The sequence below is a fragment of the Periophthalmus magnuspinnatus genome, chromosome 4 (genome assembly GCF_009829125.3).
Source record: "Periophthalmus magnuspinnatus isolate fPerMag1 chromosome 4, fPerMag1.2.pri, whole genome shotgun sequence".
In the NCBI taxonomy this organism is placed as follows: Eukaryota; Metazoa; Chordata; class Actinopteri; order Gobiiformes; family Gobiidae; genus Periophthalmus; species Periophthalmus magnuspinnatus.
This window is the reverse complement of record NC_047129.1, coordinates 7265700-7284968: the sequence shown is the minus strand read 5'-3', so window position 1 is coordinate 7284968 and position 19269 is coordinate 7265700. Positions and strand designations below refer to the sequence as shown.

Sequence of the window (19269 nt, the reverse complement as noted above, 5' to 3'; positions counted from 1 at the left end):
CCTTATGTATTTATATGTATTTTTTATAATAAATGTGGCTATATTTTTCACGTTTTTTCCTCTATAAAGTGGGCTAAAGTTAAATAGGTAAAAGGTTAGGTACAGTATTCTCTAGTGACCTAAACATGAGGTAAGCATTTGTGACCACTAGATGGCAGACATGTCAAAGGCAGGATGTTAAGATAAGTCCAGCTACATTCTGATTTGAATAAACAAATAAAAAAAAAAAATACACATATGATGCGTTTAAATATTACGAGACAGCCATTATTATGTTCAGGCAGCATGCACAATAATATAGTGTGCGACTGACTCCCCAAAATGTTAACCCATTAAAGAAATAATAATAATAATAATAATAATAATAATAATAATAATAATAATAATAATAATAATAATAATAATAATAATAATAAAAACATGAATTACATTTGAAATGTTTTTTATACTATTTTGAGTTAAAATTCCTGGCTAAATAAACCTTGAAGTGAAGAAATCGAACCTTTAATTCACTTATTTGTAGTAGCCAATAGTCAATAAGGATACTTCTTGAAACACAAAGTTGAAAATTAGGTAAAATATGTTCTGTTTTTGTGTCATAACTCAGTCAGCTCAGTGTAAACAGTAACTTTGTACTGACCATTACAGTCACAACAGTCTTTTGTGTAATACTCTGACGCGCCGCTAGGGGCTCTGTTTGCGCGAGATTCCAGTCCACGCTTTGCCGCTCGGCTCCGCAATAAGAAAGTTTTCCATGTGGATGAGGCTGCCCGCCGCTAGCAGAGGGAAGAGGGCTGAGCCTGGAGCCGCTGGGGAACTTGAAGAGAGCAGGGGGAGGAGGCGAAGGAGGATTGATAAAACAAGAGCGTCTGTCGATGCGCGCAGCAATTCGCACTCTCTCAGAGTCTTTGAAGCGACAGCGAAGAAAGGGGAGCGGGCTTTCCATTCATCTTGTTCACAGACAACTTCACTCTTTGAGCTGGTACGCGCGTTTTGTTCTGACTTACTCAGTTGCTGTCAGTGCTGAAAAAGACACGATACGAGAGAAAAAGACGCATCTCTTGATTTACCAGGTCTGCTTTTGTGACACTTGTTTTACGGACTTAAACTTTGGCAGAAAACTCAGCCATCAACCGCGGGGTGCGGGATTTGGAGTCAGAACAGGGACACTTTCAAATGCAAAAGTACATGTACGAGAAAGCCATGGCTCAAGAGACAAGGAACGGAGGAACCTCTACGTTAAACAACAACAATGGTGTTGACAACAGCAAGAAGAAAATGCTCATAGCCCTCGACATCTTCTGTCTGCTGCTGGGTAAGTTCACACAAGCTCTAGAGTTTTTGAGTTGAACACATTTTATTGTGACCTTTTATCAGCTGTGCTCTGTATACAAAACACGCACGTCGCCAGGCACAATGGATTTACATAAGAATGAAAGGACAAACAGTAAATGCGTTATGGAGACCCGCGCTTTCTTTGGGTTAACCAGAAAAGACAAAAAAAAAAAAAGAATAAACTCCTACAAGACGATTTATCTCCAGGATCCCCTTATCGCACAGCACAAATGTTCATATTGGCAACTTCTTTACTTTAAGAACAATTACATACATTTTATAACAGTCTACACATGTGGCCATACATCTTAACTTGATACAAACATGTTGACGTTTTTTTGTCAGCTTTATCAGTGTTGTGTATTGGGCTGTCCATTAAGTATGTTGTTATATTCAACTAAGTCACATTTTTGTTTGTTTGTTTTACACGTTAATACATAATAATCCAGTGTCCATCGAAGGTCCACTGACTCCATTGGGATTTGAGTGTTGATGCTTTTGCTGCCAAGGCACCTCGGGCATGAATCATTTGAGGATTTGAAGCTTTATCTTTAAATAACCAATCACACCATTTATTTCCCCCATTGCCTTGTCCATTTGACCCTAAAGTTGAGACGTGCCATTTCAGCTCTGTACCTCTACCCAAACCTTCTGCAGACTGATTGTCACTTGTTATTCCATGAGCGTCCAGTCTGTATTGAAGGTTTGTTTTTGGCTCTTGTCACTGTACCCCTCTTTTTGAGTTGGGACCCCTACCCCCACCACTTTTTTTCCCTTTCTAAATCCTATTCTCCAATTTGGAAAAGGATTAGGTGGGTTGCATTTAACTTCTACACATTCACCTCCAGAACTTTGCAAATCCCTGCCAGCTGCCCCTGATCCCTCCACTTGAAATCGCTCTTTCTTTCTCCCCCCTCTTTTCTTCCAACCTCTGTATCTCTGTACGCTGCTTCGTCCAGGGGAATGTGTGGAATAATTGCTTAAGCATGTGTTGTAGAAGGGAATGCCGCTCCAATCGCCAGCAGGGACCCTCGGCTGACCGGGCTTTACAGGAGCAGGTGGAATACCTTAATGACGAAATTATTGAGCATCAACATGGATTTAGAATGTAACTAGATACTTTTGTTTAAGTTAAGTACATTTGAATGAGACAGATTTGACCTCCACTCTTTACCATTTTCATAATGTCCAGAAAAATAATTTTGAGTACTAGAAGTTGAAAGCTTGAGAGGTACAAGTAGTAGCATTGATTGAAGTAGACATTTTGCTGAAGTAGTGTCTAATATAGTATAGTAGTAGTAGGCATACAAGCAGTAGTAGTTCTTACCACAAGTAGTTTCAGGAGTTTGGACATAACAGTGGTACTCAGATGTTTAAGAAAAGTAATATTTACTTTTAGTAGCCTGTGTTTTTGTGATTTTTCTGCACTTTACCTCCATTGCACTTCTTCTGGAGTTTAACACTGCTAATAAAACACAGCATTACCACACAGGAGCTAGTTTTTATTAGCCCGGATGTTACAAATGGAGTAGATTAAATGCACGTTTCTCTTGCACAACCTCAAAGTTTTCCAGTTGGCTTTTCTATTGCTTTGCTTATTAAAGAACCTCAACTAGGGACACTGCTTTTCATCTGGTCTTGTATAAATGCAGTTGTGAGTTTAACTTCCTGCAGCTCCATACAGTGTCAAGCTCTTTGGGGACACGTACAGTTTGCGTGCTCCAAAACACACTTCATCACAAATGTTCACACAGATTGTTCTTTGTCATGGTAAATACATGGGTGTCTCTGCTAGCGTTGGCCCATTTTAGAGCATATGGGGGACTGGAGGGAGGGTGGAGATAGTAGAGAGGGGAGAAAGCTTAGTTAAAAAAAGGTGGGGTTATCAGGGGTCCCACGTGAAGAATAAGGGACACAGTTGTTGTTTTTTTTGGTTGCTAATATGCATCATAAAACTAATGCATAAAAATCCTATTATTAAGTTATTGTTGTTATTCCTATCTGCCAGCTGGTGTCAGACACATTGACAATTTATAGAAGGGTGTCACTTTACGGTCACTTTGCTTCAGGCCTTGACCCATAATGGCAATGTTTGCATAAAAGGGTGATTTAAAGCCAGTTGCAGCCATTGAAGTGAGCAGACGTGCATGTTACTACTAATGATGTGAAAATAGGCTAAAATAAAGTGTATATTTTAGCGTATATCTACACATCGCAGATTATAGATGTATAATACGATGTTACAAGTAAAGAAAAAACGAATAAATTGTGTTACATCATCAAGAGATACAGAAACACAATGGAGTGACCTGACATTGGCAGCTGATCAATGAGCATCATGAGCTGATTTCACTTTGGTACTGTTCAGCTGACTTGATTTAGCAAGTCTATAAGAGGCACACGCAAGCCCTACACACTATAAATAAAATCCACTCTCCAGAATAGGGCATACCGCTGGTTGTTTTTTATTATTATTGACACACTTACTAACTTACTAACTTACTTTGACGTCAAAATAGTGTGAGATAAAACAGCCTCATACATTTCAAAGTAATGAATGAAATGGATTGGTGGATTGTTCAAAGTTTCTGTCTTGTTTTAGTTGCATCTGGCGTCTTAACCATAACCTATCAATTTGTCTCATATCTCTACATCAGTTCAGTATAATTATGTCTGACACAGTATTGTTTGTTACAGGCAGCAACCTCTTATCACCTCTTGGCCTAAGCGAATCAGCGTAAAGCATTTCAGAGCATTACCTCTACCGTCGTCTTAGCCATTAACCACTATAGTATTACATTAGCCAGTCACACAGTCATTCATTAAGGCTTGAGCACTATAACCTTTACCTCAGTACTCTAAATATTTTCCAGAATTTCTCACATTCTTCATCTGGCTGTGGGACTGTGGACTTTGACGTGACATCTGGTGTAATTTTGAGGGCAAGTGAACCGGGGGGGCACTGTGTGTGTGTGTGTGTGAGGGTGTGTGTGTGTGGGGGGGTGTGTAGGCGTGTGTGTATGTAGAGTGGAGTTTAGGAAAAGGGAGGAAAACGGAAAGGTAGCGCTGGACGGAGGTGGGTGTGTCCCTGAAATCAAATCCTGACAATTTTTATGCCTCTCCCCCCCCACATTTGAGCTTGTGTGGCTGTAATGGACCTATGCTGAAAGACAGTTTGCAGAGATTAAATAAAAAACACTTAGACCATCACATTTTGTTCAATTAATTTGAATTTCACTATTGATGTATGATAATTACTAATCTTCTTCCTCTCACGGTTGACCGCTGTGCTGCCTGTTATGATGCAGTGATAATTCAACTACCATCCCGCTATTCAGACGATATTACATGACTCCAATATGTGCTAAAACCTGTCTTTAAATGTTTTACTGAGGCTTTAAGTGTCAGACAAAAGTGCACATTTTGCAAATCTCTTCAAAACAACATTCATAATATGATACTTTTTTCTATAATCCCACCCCAACAGAGCATGGAGCCTGTGTTTTGGAAGAATTTAAGATAAGCATTTAGTGGACTTAAGTGTCTAGCCAACAACAATAATCAAGGGCTTAGGGAGAAACTCTATAAACACAATATACCATAACCTGCAATTTAGCAAATACTTTTCAGAATCATCCCAAAAATAAATTCTAATATGTGTCTCAAAGTGATGCTTCATGTCATTGGAAAGAATCTGTCCTGACAACCTCCCGCTATGAAGGTGTAGTTAAATTGTGATTAGCCTTGTTATCTGGGGATGGCCTGTTGAGGTGTGTGTTTATGGTCCGTCTGCAGGATGAGGCGTGGCTCATGCCCTTTCGAAGGTTAGGAGTGTCCCACGGCAGAATCACATCATTGTTTTATGGGGCCAGATAGAGATCAGCAGATCCAGCAGACAACAGCAGCCCTGTCTCTAGACTATGGCCCAGACTGTGAATAATGCCATTAATCTAATTGGGAGACACATGTATGCATATAGTGGGGGAGTATTTTGGTATATTATGTTAGAGTTGGAGTTGTTTACAAGATAATATCAGAATGCAGTTTTTTAATGTAGTGATTTCTTGCGTCTAGTCACTAAAATACATTAAGTTAAACATTTTTGAATGTACAAATGTGATCTGTAGGGAAAACTTTCAACCCCACTGTCATAATATTATAGAATCTGAAAACCAACAATATTTTCTGAACTTTTTTAATGCAATTTTCTGAACTCATTTTATTTTTGTAACACTCAAAATCACAACAACAGTTGTCTCGAAGGGCGTTCATGTTTTGGTTGATGGGGGAAACCGGAGTAACCGGAGGAAACCCATTCAGACACGGGGAGAAACATGCAAAACTCCACACAGAAAGACCTGGGCGACCCCAATTCTACACTTAAATCTCAACCAAGACATTTACCAGCACATTTTGGCACATTTCTGATAGAAAAATATATAAACCAATTATTATTAATGGGAGAAGCCAAAAAAAAAAATCATTAGATATTCATTCTTGCCGACCCCTATGTTGGACTTAAATGATGAAGCCTTGTGGGTGAGTGTGTAGATTAGTGGCGTGTGGGTGAGCACATGTCCCGTGAGGTTTGGGAGAGACAGGGTGAGCCTAAAACTGTCATTATGGCTTCTCTTGCCCCACCGGCGTGTGTATATGTGTGTTTGTGTGGAGCATGTGTGATACAGCTGGTTTCAGTCTATGTCCCCTGAGGTTTGGAAAAGCTCCAGGCACACACTGAAGTGACTGTCCCAAACCAGACGCATCGATCTGGGCATCGCTTGTTTCACTGTCTCCACACTGAAAAATAAATGACATAATGAAACAAAGGCTTGACATTAGATCAGAGATGACTTATGAGTTTATATTTTGACAACAACTGTGCAGATAAGCCAGTGTCTCTATAATGACATCTTTCCAAGTGCTATTTACATCTGCAATCACTGGGCACGTCGCAACTTCACAACTCTACACTTTTGTGGTTCTAAACTATCAAATTGCATTGTATTTTACTAATCTCTTTGTTTAAACACATACTAACATTTTGGACTGGATAATCCTGGAAAAAGTTGTCAACTGGAATATGTAATTCTGAGAATGCTTGCATAGGGCTGCACTCCTCCAGCCCCAGCATGATCCATGTCGGTGCCCAGTACAGTGTCCCGTCCTGGGCCTCCTCCTGCGGTTCACTGGTCTCTGTGTCTGTCACTTTCTCTCACTCATTGTTCACTGGCAGCAAGCCTGTGTGTGTGGATGCTGCCTGCATACACAGAGGGGGGGGAGGGGCCAGGCCTATTTCTCTGTTTTACTCAGAACAATAGGCCTTTTGATGCATTTCAGAGCACTTTGTTTCACTAATGAGCTCCAATAAGGCTGCAGCAGAAAGAGGGTCAGTATGAGGTGCTGGAAGAGCGAGTCTCTTCACTGGTCTATCACTGGACTATCACTGCTTTATGGAGCTGCTACATTTCACAAGGCTTTGAGCTGTCATTTGACTAGATTGCAGGGCGTTTAGTTGTAGCGTTTATCTCTGATTTGTAGCCCGTGCTGTGGAGTAATCAGCTGAGCATCTTTAGTGAGGAGGTTTTATCTGTACTGTAGCTATCGAGTCTTATCCTGTCTTTGTTTACATACAGAAGAAGCTGCCATAAGTGTGCACCTCAGGAGTGGACCAGGCTGAACTTTCACAGTGCTGCAGTTATCCAAAAATGACAGCTCAAGACTAGACGACAGAGAAAAATGAGGAATGTTGTGCATTATCCAGACACAGGCATCAGGTTTCAAAGACTATACAAGCTCTCCTCCACAGCACCCCTTTGTCCCAGGAGGTAATAATGCCATTATGGAAACAGCAGAGGAACGCCCAGTCAGCCACCCATCCCACAGCCCAAGACCTGAGGTCGCCCCTGGGCACTGCTCGGGTTACTGCTCCTCAGAACAGCTGTGCATCCTTCCATTACAGCTGGCAGAGAGTACCAGCATCAGGAATGTGTCCTGTCCATGATAACTGATCGTTTCAGATATTATAAATATCCTCATGGCTCTACATTAATCAGCCTGTTTCTCTCCTCCTGACCACAGTGTATCTCAGGCTCCAGTGCTTTGGTCCTGGGGCTGCCCATGTGGCTGCTGTTAAAGGAGCACACAGTATCCACAGGTGCCTGAGTAAAAGCACTGGTTTGTACTGACTAAGCAGATGCTTCATCTGCGGCCCCACAGTTTTCAGCTCAGACACAGAGGGACAGAGTTCAGAGTGAACAGTGCTGAGCTCAGCCGCTCCTCTGTCTGCCTGAGAGAGAAAGGGAGAGCGAGGCAGAGACAGAGAGCACATGTGAGGCACACATCAGCACAGGACAAACAAAAAACCCACATCTGTAACAATCAAGTAAAATGTGTACATACACCTAGGCATAACACTCCTACGTCTTCCTGTCGTTTTAAATTGAATCCTGTATTTTAGAAGCTCCATTGTGTTTAACAGCTTTAAATGGTGGACAGAGGCTTTACTGAAGAAGGAATCACAGTTATTCAGTTTAACACAGAGTTTAGAAGCATGAGCCCAAGTCAGTTTGTCTTTGCTTCGTACTTTGTTGTTTGTGTAACTTATCCCTAGTTTTAAAATCTTGTTTATATTTGTCCCGAATGGAGAACAAAAGGCCACTGAGCACTGCACACACAAAAACAGTCCTAGAGAGCTGTTGATGGTACAGTGCAATCCTGTCACATGTCTGCCCTTTGACCTTTGACACTCTGAGCACATCCAGGGTCAGGCAGGGCACCTCAGCTAACCCCTTCTCCTACATGTCTGGAAGGCCGCACATACTAACACATTGGGTTTGGGTGCCCTAAAGATAAAGTGAAGTGTGTGGGCATCTATGTGGTGCTGGAAGTGTGACAAATTCCGTAAGATCCAGGCATCCACGGGCCAGGCCCATATTTAAAACACCAGAGTGCTGCTCTGAGTGTGTGGCCTGGCTAAATGTTGAAACAAGAAGAGGAAATTACAAGCCAATTTGGATAAGTTACTGTTATTATAGTTCATTATGACTCTGCAGTGTATAATATAGCTTTCAACATGTACTTAAGTCTGCTATCTGTACAGACAGTAGCTTCAAGACTGGCAGCGACATTTTGCCTCAACAATGAACTGAAGGAGTGGGCACCTAGCCACGCATTCTTCTTGATCCCTTGAACTTATCTGATTCCAACAAAACAAAACACGTTTGGCTAATCTCTCACTAACACTTCTACTTAAGATTACACTTCAGTAGAGTAACAGCCTTTCGGAGAAGGAGTGTTCAAGCAAGGCCAATAAGAGGCTAATTATGGAACGCACCAGAATACTCCCATAGACATACAGTGTTATAACCAGCAGGGTGTCATTTGACAGTGGACAAATGTGATGTGCTGCAGGGTGAGGACCTGGATGATAGAAGTATGTCAGCACTTCTCTCCAGAGGCAGAAAGAGGCACAACAAATGTAACAGATCCTGTCAGTGGCACATAAAACGCACAGGCTGTTTCACGATATGTGGTGGAGCCAAATGTGTTTTTAAATGTAAAATGTATCAAATAAGGTAGGATTGGGTCATTTCTTTTTTCCCCTCATATTAATCATATTAATCAAAACAACTTTCAGTGTTGATTTTATGAAGATAAACAAGTCAGAGGTGAGGTGAGTGTCACTCCAAACTCTTAACTCTGCACCGGCCACCACTGCTACTGACAGAGGGTAGGCTATAACCCTCTTAATTGGAAAAAACTCCAAACATAATTTACTTGACTGAAATCATTGGATCCCGATTTGATTAGAATGAAATGAATTGCCAAGCCCAATATAAAGCTTCACTTTGTGTGAGGTTGTGTTTATCATACAATCCTGGCAAATGGAAAGCTAAAGCAATATTCATACAGACAACAAACTTAGCTTGTGCCAATAAATCTTTACTCTCACTCTTTTTATAGCCAAGTGCATTGAGAAATCTTGTTATCTGTTATTGCCAAATGCCTTCAGGACCTACCCCGGCCTAAACATGGGAATCATCTTTCACAGCACAAAGACACGAGTATGCTTAACATACGTCTTTATTGAATGACTGGTTGGGACCCCTGTCTAACCTTCCCCTGAATCCTCCCGTTCTGCTTTTCTAGACAGGTCACATGACACGTTTGAAAGACAGGACAAGGAAATCCTCTATTAGAAACACCACAATACGTCTTCCTCTGCTCAGCCCCGCCTCCTATTCACCTCTCACACTGAGGTCCTGACAGTCCCGGACGCGCTCCATAATTACAATATCAGTCTAAATTTGCAGGCAAAACCATGAAACCTCATTAAAATGTCAATGGAAGATCTCTCGATGCAGTGTCGCAGGATTGGCCAAGGTTCAATGTTGTAGTCTCAAGGGAAAGTACAGGTGGGGCAGACCGAATTAACCTTTCGAGCTGCAGTAAGAATAGCCATTGTTTCCTGTTTTGGAAGGTACAAATGCTCTTAGGAGAGAAGATAATACAATGTGGACTCGTGGGACTTCAATCTGTGGAACCTCAATGAAAACTGACCATATGCCTTTGTTTGTTTACAATATTGCACAAAAAGATCCAATCAAACTTGTGCTTGGCCTGTTAATCTAAACATTCACCAACTATACCAAATTTAACCCAAAAGCCAATCAAACGGGCCCAGCTGGATAATCTCCCTGACACAGAGCCCTCTGGCCTATATGCATGTGCTTGTGCAGCTCAGAGCCTTCAGTAAACACAAGTACACTGCATGGATACTAATTAAGTCTTTCCAAAACATATAAACCTAAATTGAGCGAGCACATATATACCTCAGAATTGTACGCTTGCAATTGTAGTTTTTACTGTCAAACAAATCGCAAACACAATACTGGTAATGAGCAGCATGTTGCCAACAATATCTCTTAAACCACTGCACTAAAATGTTCTGTTCTTCCCTCACTTTAAGAACCATGGCAGGCTCCCCTGTCCCTGACCCGATGACAGTTCTTGTTAAATAGTTGTTTTTTAATTTAGTGGCGCACCCCAGAGCTCTACCAACAGGCCGTCCTACCTCTTTCTTCGTCCTTCTTTTTTTCTTTTTTATCTCTCTCCTGTGCCACTCCCCCTCTTGTCTCCCTCTCTCGGTCTGGGTCAGCGGGCCCTCTGAAGGTCACCCTGGTTTTATGCACCAATAATGAAGGAGGTCATATTTCTTAGAGTCTGTGTTTGAGGATGAAGATCACATGGGTCGTAAAGATATTAGTTTTAGAGGCTTTGTTGTTAGACAACTTATTTACCCCTAACCTAGAACCTTCAGTTTTGGCATTATGTTGTAACCATTCAATAGCACTGGTTTAATAAGTTGGTCTGACCCCGAAAAGCCTCACGTAGCTCCTATTCACTCTTCTCAACCGAGATTCTTGTTCAAATCTCAGGTATTCAGCGGGTAAACTCATCACTTTCCCATCACTTTAGCTTTAGCACTAGTTAGCATGTGTTTGTTTATGAGGGTTTCCCATGTCTCAGGCCTGTGACCTCCTTTTACGTCTGCTCATTTGCATGTGAATCCCCGACTTCACAAGTAGGCCACTGAGAAAGGAGAGGCAAAAGAGGGAGAGATTGGCATGAGAGAAAACATGATCTCCAACTTTGTCCAAATTCAAGTCACGTGGAGTTCGAAACAGCACAGCCAGGTTTAACTGTAAAAAGAAAATAAATGCATTGATTTGAGCGGCTTAGGTTGTGTTTTGTGAATAGGCTCACCCATGTCTAACCTCCTGATGTTTCCCACACAGCAGCTTGGGGCAGGCCAGGGTGGTGTGGTGTGTTATTGCAGGTGCCAACTACAAAATACTGACACCAGACTGTTTGCATAGGACATAAAAGGTGTATCCTAATAGTGTTTATCTTAAGCATTTACATCTAATAGTGCTGCAAAATCTGATAATATGGAAATAGACTAGGGTGCAAAGTAACAATATTTAAATGTACAAATATTAATAAGCTATCACAATTAACAATGCAAAATATAAATCAAAATAACAAAATTAAGGCTGTGCAATTTTATTACATAGGCTACTGTTTTGAATGTACTTAAATATTAAGCATATTTCCCAACAAGTGAACCCACCCCTTACTTATATTTCAATACTACTTACAATTTTGCTTGCATTCCACAAGTTTTACCCAGTTGACATGACCAAAAGGTTCATTATAATGTCTTCAATTTTAACTGCGTAGTTAATGACAACATAAGCTAACCATGGCATGTTTTTGCACCTCTGCGTCTTAGCCAAAGTTCACCTACTGATGTTGCAGACACCTAAAACAACACTTTCTCCTTTTCAAGTGGGCCCGACCATCTGAGAACTCATGCATAACATAGTGAGTTTGAGGTTTGCTTGGAATGCCCATACTAGCGGTTATACTCGTGAATTACACTGTTTTTCGAGACTGCTCCGTAACACAATCTCTCATTCCCATCATCGGTGAGACGACGGCTATGCCTCCTCCGCCAAATTAGGAGCACTCACGAGCAGATCTGCGCCTTTGACCCAAATGTCAGACAGGCGCTGTGAAGTTAGCTAACCAGACGTACCACATGTTGGAACTTCTAATGTGTAGTCTAATAGCAAATGTATACAGTGGTGTCTATGGGACGCCTGTGTGTCTTGAGGAATCCCTCTATTTAAAGGCTATAATCGTCATGTATGCCAAGAGTGCTGTCATCTCTAAAAGTGTTCCATAGTTGGGTGGGCTGAGTTTGTGTTTTTCTTTCTATTCGCAAATTCTCAAGAGGGTGGTCTAGTATGTCAGAGCATTAACACATTTGTAGTCTTTTGATGTGCAGGTTTTCACTGACGTAAGAGAGTTAGCACGATTAACTTTAGATGGCCAAAGCACAATCATAACACATAACACTTTCTAATATAGTTTCAATGTTATGTTGTTGTTTATTGTAGAGCCTTACCTTTTCCTGTGCAATCACTACTAGCTGGAATGGCACTCTCTTCCTGATAGCGCGTAATGTATTGAAACTTTCCCAGTGAGTGTATGTGTGTGTTCCTTTGTCCCACATAATGGACCCCTGGCCTGTGGATGTTGTGTGTATTTGCCTTGGCAGAGGGGGGGATCCCACTTATGCTAAAAGACCACCTCATGTCTGAATGACTTGGTGTTACACTGTCAACAAGAGCGGCAGGAGAGGATTTGCGAATTTGAGTCAACACTGTATTTAGGCTTAGAATGTGTTTGACACACACCTGTGAAAGGATGTGGATACAGTATCAGCTCACAGGTGGACTGAGATACTATCACAACAAAGGTACACTTTCTACTGGAGTGCTATGGCATAGTTTGGTTCAGTATGGCATTGGTTTCAGTGTACACAATATCAAAGCATGTCCTCTGCATCACCTATTGTAGAAAATCTCGTACTATTGGTGGGATATGTCTAAAAAAATATTGACAATAATGTGAATCTTCAGACTTAGCGTGTCAAGAGACATTTTAGCAGCAGTTCTGTTGGATCAGTTGTAAATCAGTGGTAGAAGGTAATGAAGTACAAGTAATAAAGTAAGATACTTAAGTAGAATGTTTAGGTATCTGTACGTAAATACATTTTACAGTTGATACTTTTAGTTCGCTATATTTGAGAGCAGGTATCTACACTTTCTACTCTACTTCATTTTTGAACTGGTCTAAAAAGTAAAAAGAACTTTTCATATGATTTGAGGGGTTATTTTTACCATGTTTGTGGTAACACTGACACTGAAGTTTTTGAGTTTAAGTTAATTTTTAATCATTTAACACATTAACACTTGTGTGAAATACTCTTTATACTCTTAAAGTACATTTTTAAACAGGTACTTAAATACTTTTTTTCACTTTTCACTTTTTGATTTTTTCACTTTTTACTTGAGTAATATTTTACCTGTGTATCTGTACTTTTGCTTCAGCAGTAAAATTGAGTACCTCATCCTCCACTGCTGCAAATATTGATTTGTTGATTATATTTTTTGTCAATATTATCTATATCTAGTACTCACACCTCACATCTCAGGATGGGACAAGATCTCGTGAGACAAAATTGCCACAAGATTGTGCACATATGAGAAAAATTTTAAACGTGATTTTTTTCCCCGCATGTGGATCGTAGAAAAAAGGGTTAAGGGTTGAGATGTATCTTTTGAGAAGAGACAGTTCCAAAAAGTACTGCTAGAATGTCAACAAAAATATTAAATTAAGTCATTACAAATTCTGAAGCCAACTTTGGGAACTAAATCACACTATTTACACATTAGAAATTATGTAAAAATCCCTTCTTGTCTCATGGACCCAATCTCTTGGCTCATCTTGTCTCGTCCCTGCCCTGGTCTTACCTTACGCTCCATTCAGCACAGTTAGGACATGCATTACCATAACAAACAATGCTATTTATATTATATTACATTCCCCAAAGAACACATGTCAAGAACCAAACAAATATGATACAAGGTGATATAAAGTATAGATTGTACATGAAATAGTGTAAAAGTTCAGATTATAAAGACAGGTAAGTAATGACACGCATTGACCCGTGTATTTGTACTGTACATAGCCATGCTGCCCTCATTGGTCTTCCATCATAGTCTGGTCAACCCGTACCAGAGGGGGTTCTTCTGCAATGACACCAGTCTGTACTTCCCATACAAGAGGAGCACCATATCCTCCGCCGTGCTCACCGCTGTGGGCCTAACACTGCCCCTAGTGTCTGTAAGTGGAACAGGGCAACATCCAAAGGGCAATTACAGTGAAGACTGAAGGTTCATGGGGCGGAAAGATGGACAGCAGCTTTGAGTCACACATAATATTGAAATAATATTAGTTTAACAATTGTCAGATGAGGTGCAGGAGTCAGTATTATGTTATTGATTATATTTTCAGTTTAAGGAATCTAAAAGCAAAGTCCATAATGCCATTTTATTATGTTTGATAAAGTTTATCATTCCAACCAAGTGATGTGTAAAACACCAGCAATACAGGCGGATTTCAATACATAAGAATAATGTTATGTTAAAACTCAATGTGTTCTGTGCTTAAAGCTGTCTGTGAATCTCCCTCCACACACACACTACCCATGATCCTTCAGTGGCGGTGTGCTCTTGGTGCGCCCTGTGGTGTGGTCTGTTTATGTCTGTGTCACTGACCTGGTGCTTTTATACTCTCTGCCCCTCCCTCTCCCTCTCTCCCCCCTGCACTGCTCTGTCTTTGTCTCTTGTAGCTAGCCTGCCTTTCCTGATCATTGAGACTAGCACCATAACACCGTACCGGCGCGGCTTTTACTGTTCGGACGAGTCCATCCGGTATCCCCAAAAAAAGGGAGACACCATAAGCGATGCCGTGCTCTGTGCAGTTGGCATTCTTATTGCCATCTTCTCTGTAAGTCCAAACATACATTGTTTTAATACACTTAACACTTCAGGGCTGTGCAATATATTCTTACATTTAAAATTAAATTATACAAACTATAAGGTAAACAATAATGATTTCATAAAAAATTGGGCTACAGACAAACAAAAATTCGTCTAAACTCAGATGAAATGTAGAACAAGGAAATGTAAAACGAGGAATCGACTGGTCACTAAGCCATATAATATATACTGAAGCTCGAAATAAACAAATTGAAACCACTTTGATTTAAGTTTGAACTATTGGAAGATCTCAAAACAATAAGTTTTAACATATAAAATTTTATATTTATAAAAACTTGTAATGTTCAAACCGAAGGAGCTGAGTGGCGAAACGTTTTCACTCCAAAACATTTGTCCAGCTGACAAGGTATATTTTGTTTTGAAATTATATTGTGCAGCTCTCCTTATAGCCCCCATCACACGTTTGAGTCTTATCATGCAGCTCTCTCTCCATGACTGTTCTCCGTGTCGTTCCAGAGTCTTTCCTTTGTTGTCTGTATCATTTGAACCTGGTTTTATGGCTTCTCTAAGAGTCAGTGGCAGTAAAAGGGCCCCCCCAAAGCGACAGTAGGAAGTGTGTGTGGTGACACGCACACGCCACTGAGACCAAAGACACTTTTACAGGCTGCAGTGCTGGTCCACCTCTGTGCGACGCCCCTATGTATCCATACTGTAGCTGCTCTAGGCTATGGTTTATAGACTATATTATTCTCATTATTTTTGAGCAGTAATGGTTTTAGTGGAGTGCCAAAGGATTAGGGGGTCCTTCTGTCTGGTGGAAACATGTACTAATGACATGTCCACTAGAGCTGGGACCATATAGGAGAAATATTTACAGGCAGAGGACTCAACGTGGCATTAAGACTTAGATTAAGCCTGGTTTAAACCAAGTGGCACAGTAGCGTTAATTTTATACCCTTATTTTCCATTACTAAAAGTTTCATTTATAGATTGCAAAATGTATAGGTTTAATTTTGGTGTCTTGAAGTGCCATTATTATAGGCAATTAAAATATCCGCTCTTACATCTGAACTAAGCCAAGGAATTTGGACAGTTCAAACATATAAAATTATTAAGCTTATTACCATGTGTAGCAGCTCAGTTCAATTAGTCGTATCATTATAAACTTTATACTTATGGCATAAATCAAAGCAATGTATTTGCAATATAGCTAGAAGTCCAGTCTTGCAGGAGCACAAACATGTTAGTGAGTACAGCTAGAGGAAGATAGAAGCCAATTTTGTACTAGTCCCAAGCCTGGCAAAAGAATACAAGTTGTGTTTGGCATGTGTATTGATTTGGCATATCAGTACAAACATGTCTATTGCAACTCAATGATTCAAACCAACAAACTAGGCCATGTTAACATTAGTTTCACACTTTAAAAACATACACTATATACAGTAGACTGTCCCCTCCCCTTGTGTTATGTGGGGGGCTCTGGTGTTCAAGTGTGGCAGTGCTGGCGTGTCTGACACAGCTGCGCTCCATTAACAGCGTCTCCTGCCTTTAGCGCACTCACACATATCCACGTATCCATGCGCTCTGCTCAGGTCTGCCTATGTTTATCTCCACACTGAGGGAAATCCCAGTGGTTCTCCACTACAGACCTCCAGACAGACAATTTTCCACTGTCATATGGGCCTATAGTAATTGTAACATTCACTTTTTTTTCTAAATCTTGCTGACAAAGAAAAATGGTCCAGGCAAGCAGAAGAAATATCTGATTTTAAAATGTTGACAAGGTAAATAAACTTTCCAGGCAGTTTCACTCCTTTGTCGGTCTAATCTATAGCTCATATCGAAACAATGATACAATAGCACACACACACCTACGTTTTCTTTGGAGTTGGGCCCACCAGCTGAAAACACCACACAATCAGCGTAAATAGACACACTGTAATTAGTTGATAGAAGACCTAAAAAATGTCAAAACATCCTTTTTTAAAGTGACATAAAATGTATACATGTATGACAGGAATTACACCAGCGTAATGACTTTAAAATGTGCAAGATGCAAGCAATTTTCATGATTAGACAAAGAATCACACAGTAGAACCAAGCCAGAAAACAAAAACAACAGAAACAAAACTATTAATTCTGTTTCAAACATGATGTCATTTTAATTCAAACCCACTATGTTGGATAATTTTGGTCACTTGTGCCATCTACAAAATGACCTCCCGACCGTAGACTATTCATTTTCAGATATAACATTAGCTCAATTAGCATCAGTTGCAAAAATAACTCTTAATGTTTCCTTATCGTACTTGTTAACAGGGCAAAATCCTTATGCACGTTTTTTTATCAAGCCATTCCAACTATGCAAATAACCGGACTAAATGATATCTAAAATCCCAATACTGCGGTTCGGCTCAACTCCTGTACTCCCTGGATGTTTTGGGACCGGGCAGAGACTGGGCCCTTGTGTGAAGAGAGGAAGGAAGTGGAGATGTGGTTAGCAGCAGCACCCCATCACTCTAATAGATACAGAGCTGCTACAGTTATGATTGACATGTCCATACCTCCAGGGCTACTGTGGTGTACATGAGGGGGGCCCACATTACTTAAAACCACCTGGCTCAAATACTGCGTGAGTCAAAGTTACGCCCTATGACCCCAGACCATAACCACCACTGAGAGCCAGGGCTTTCAAGTCAGATTGTATGGTTGGTTTTTGTTCCCCATCATATCCATCAATCCGCCATCACCACTTCACCCATTCAGACTGCCTGAGGGAAGGGCAGGCCATGCTCACTCCATGTTGTGTCTTCATTTGTCTGTGTGTGTCTGTCAAATATTATTGTGACTTCATGTGCTACGCCCACTTTGAGAAACTGCTGCATGATACGCACTCAAACTTTGCATGGGTTTTGTCACATTTGCAAGTACAATTATGCATTATTTTTTTATTTACAGCTATCAGACATAACATTTTGACCACAGACAGGTGTAAAATAGTGGTATTCCCAGTTTGAAATGGGCAGTATCTCAATGTTGACAGAAATTAATCAAAAAACATTCACAATGCAACTGGGCTTATTGCTGCATTAGTTATAATAAAGGATAGGTTGATGGTCACAATGTCATGGCCTGATTAGTGTACTGTTTGTTTGTAACATCTTATTGATTTTCTCTCTCTGATGTTTGTAATTTTTGTAGATTGTGATTGGAGAATGTTACAGAATTCACCAGCTTCATGAAGGAACCAAGTCTTTTATTGGTAATCCATATGTGGCGGCCTTATATAAACAGGTTACTACACTTTTCATCACATTAACATGAAACAAACCAAACCAAATCTCCCAGATATCTTAAGATAACTCAACTCTACATTGTCTTACAGATGGGAGTGTTCATATTTGGTTGTGCCATCAGCCAGTCGTTCACAGACATCGCTAAAGTATCTGTTGGCCGAATGAGACCTCACTTTTTAGATGTGTGTAAACCAGATTTCTCAACCATCGACTGCTCTTTGGGATACATCACCCAGTACACCTGCACCGGGAAGGAGAGTGAGGTGCAGGAGGCCAGGTCAGTCCCACCGTATGGCTTTAATTAATCCAGGAAACTTTATTTAATAGACTAACAGAGAACTTTTATGTGTATTTCTGTAGGAAATCATTCTTCTCAGGACATGCATCCTTTTCGATGTACACCATGCTCTACCTGGCTGTAAGTACTTCAATCTATGTTTATCCTTTATTGAAATACATTGAGGTTGTATAAAAATATTGGATAGTGTGTTTGACCTATCTACTAAGCTTTCACTCTTTACACAGACAAAAAACAGTGTAGTGAAATTATTACTCATATAAATAATGCAATTGTAGGTTTGGCAGAAGTATCGAAATGAGATACTAATCAAAACTAAAACTGGTAGTTAAACTAGATATCCATTTGAGTCACAGTCACAAGACAAATGAACCTTTCCCAAGTGATCTTGAGCTATAAGTATAAGACCACATAGACTAGTATACGATCATAGACCGCTATGGAAACTGAGTTTGAAATTTTAATTAAATTGTACTATCAGAAATAAAAATGCAGACTCCATTCTGACGATAGAAGAGTTTATAGTACTGTGCACCCACAAATTTTACGTTGCAATGTACAAAGGCACATAAAGTACTTCTATGTTTATTTCCCCATTGATGATTCAAGCCCAAAAAGTCCCTTGTACATTCCAAATAAAACAGACATCTTTTGTGAGGCTGGCCCTGACTAATCCTGATGTTTTTTCCCCACTTTTATAAGAAAAGAGTTAAACAAAGATGTGCACATATTACTGAAGTAGGATGGTCTTTATCAGGGGACTGTCAAACTATATAAACATCTGAATCACTTCCTCTTACAAGATCCTTATTCTTCTTCTATCTCCCTGGACAGAGCGGGTGCATCCCATTTCTGTTTGCTTCCTTTAATCCAACACCAACTCCTTGACTCTTCAACAGTAAATCTCATCCAGCTGATGAAAGAA

At 40.3% G+C, this 19269-nt stretch overlaps 1 protein-coding gene across 2 annotated transcripts in view; it reads left to right on the top strand.

Moving 5' to 3' along the window:
• Positions 1-753: 753 nt before the first annotated feature.
• The window catches only part of plpp3 (phospholipid phosphatase 3), a 30226-nt gene continuing 11710 nt past the window's right edge, over positions 754-19269 (top strand). Inside the window, exons 1-5 of one of the 2 annotated variants that reach the window (XM_033992059.2) lie at positions 754-1315; positions 14600-14757; positions 17952-18044; positions 18136-18323; positions 18407-18464. In XM_033992059.2, coding sequence (XP_033847950.1) covers positions 1177-1315; positions 14600-14757; positions 17952-18044; positions 18136-18323; positions 18407-18464 — 636 coding nt within the window. In that variant the 5' untranslated portion in view covers positions 754-1176. Of the gene's footprint in view, positions 1316-13936; positions 14092-14599; positions 14758-17951; positions 18045-18135; positions 18324-18406; positions 18465-19269 lie in introns of both variants that reach the window. The other variant, XM_033992060.2, reaches the window with a different exon arrangement.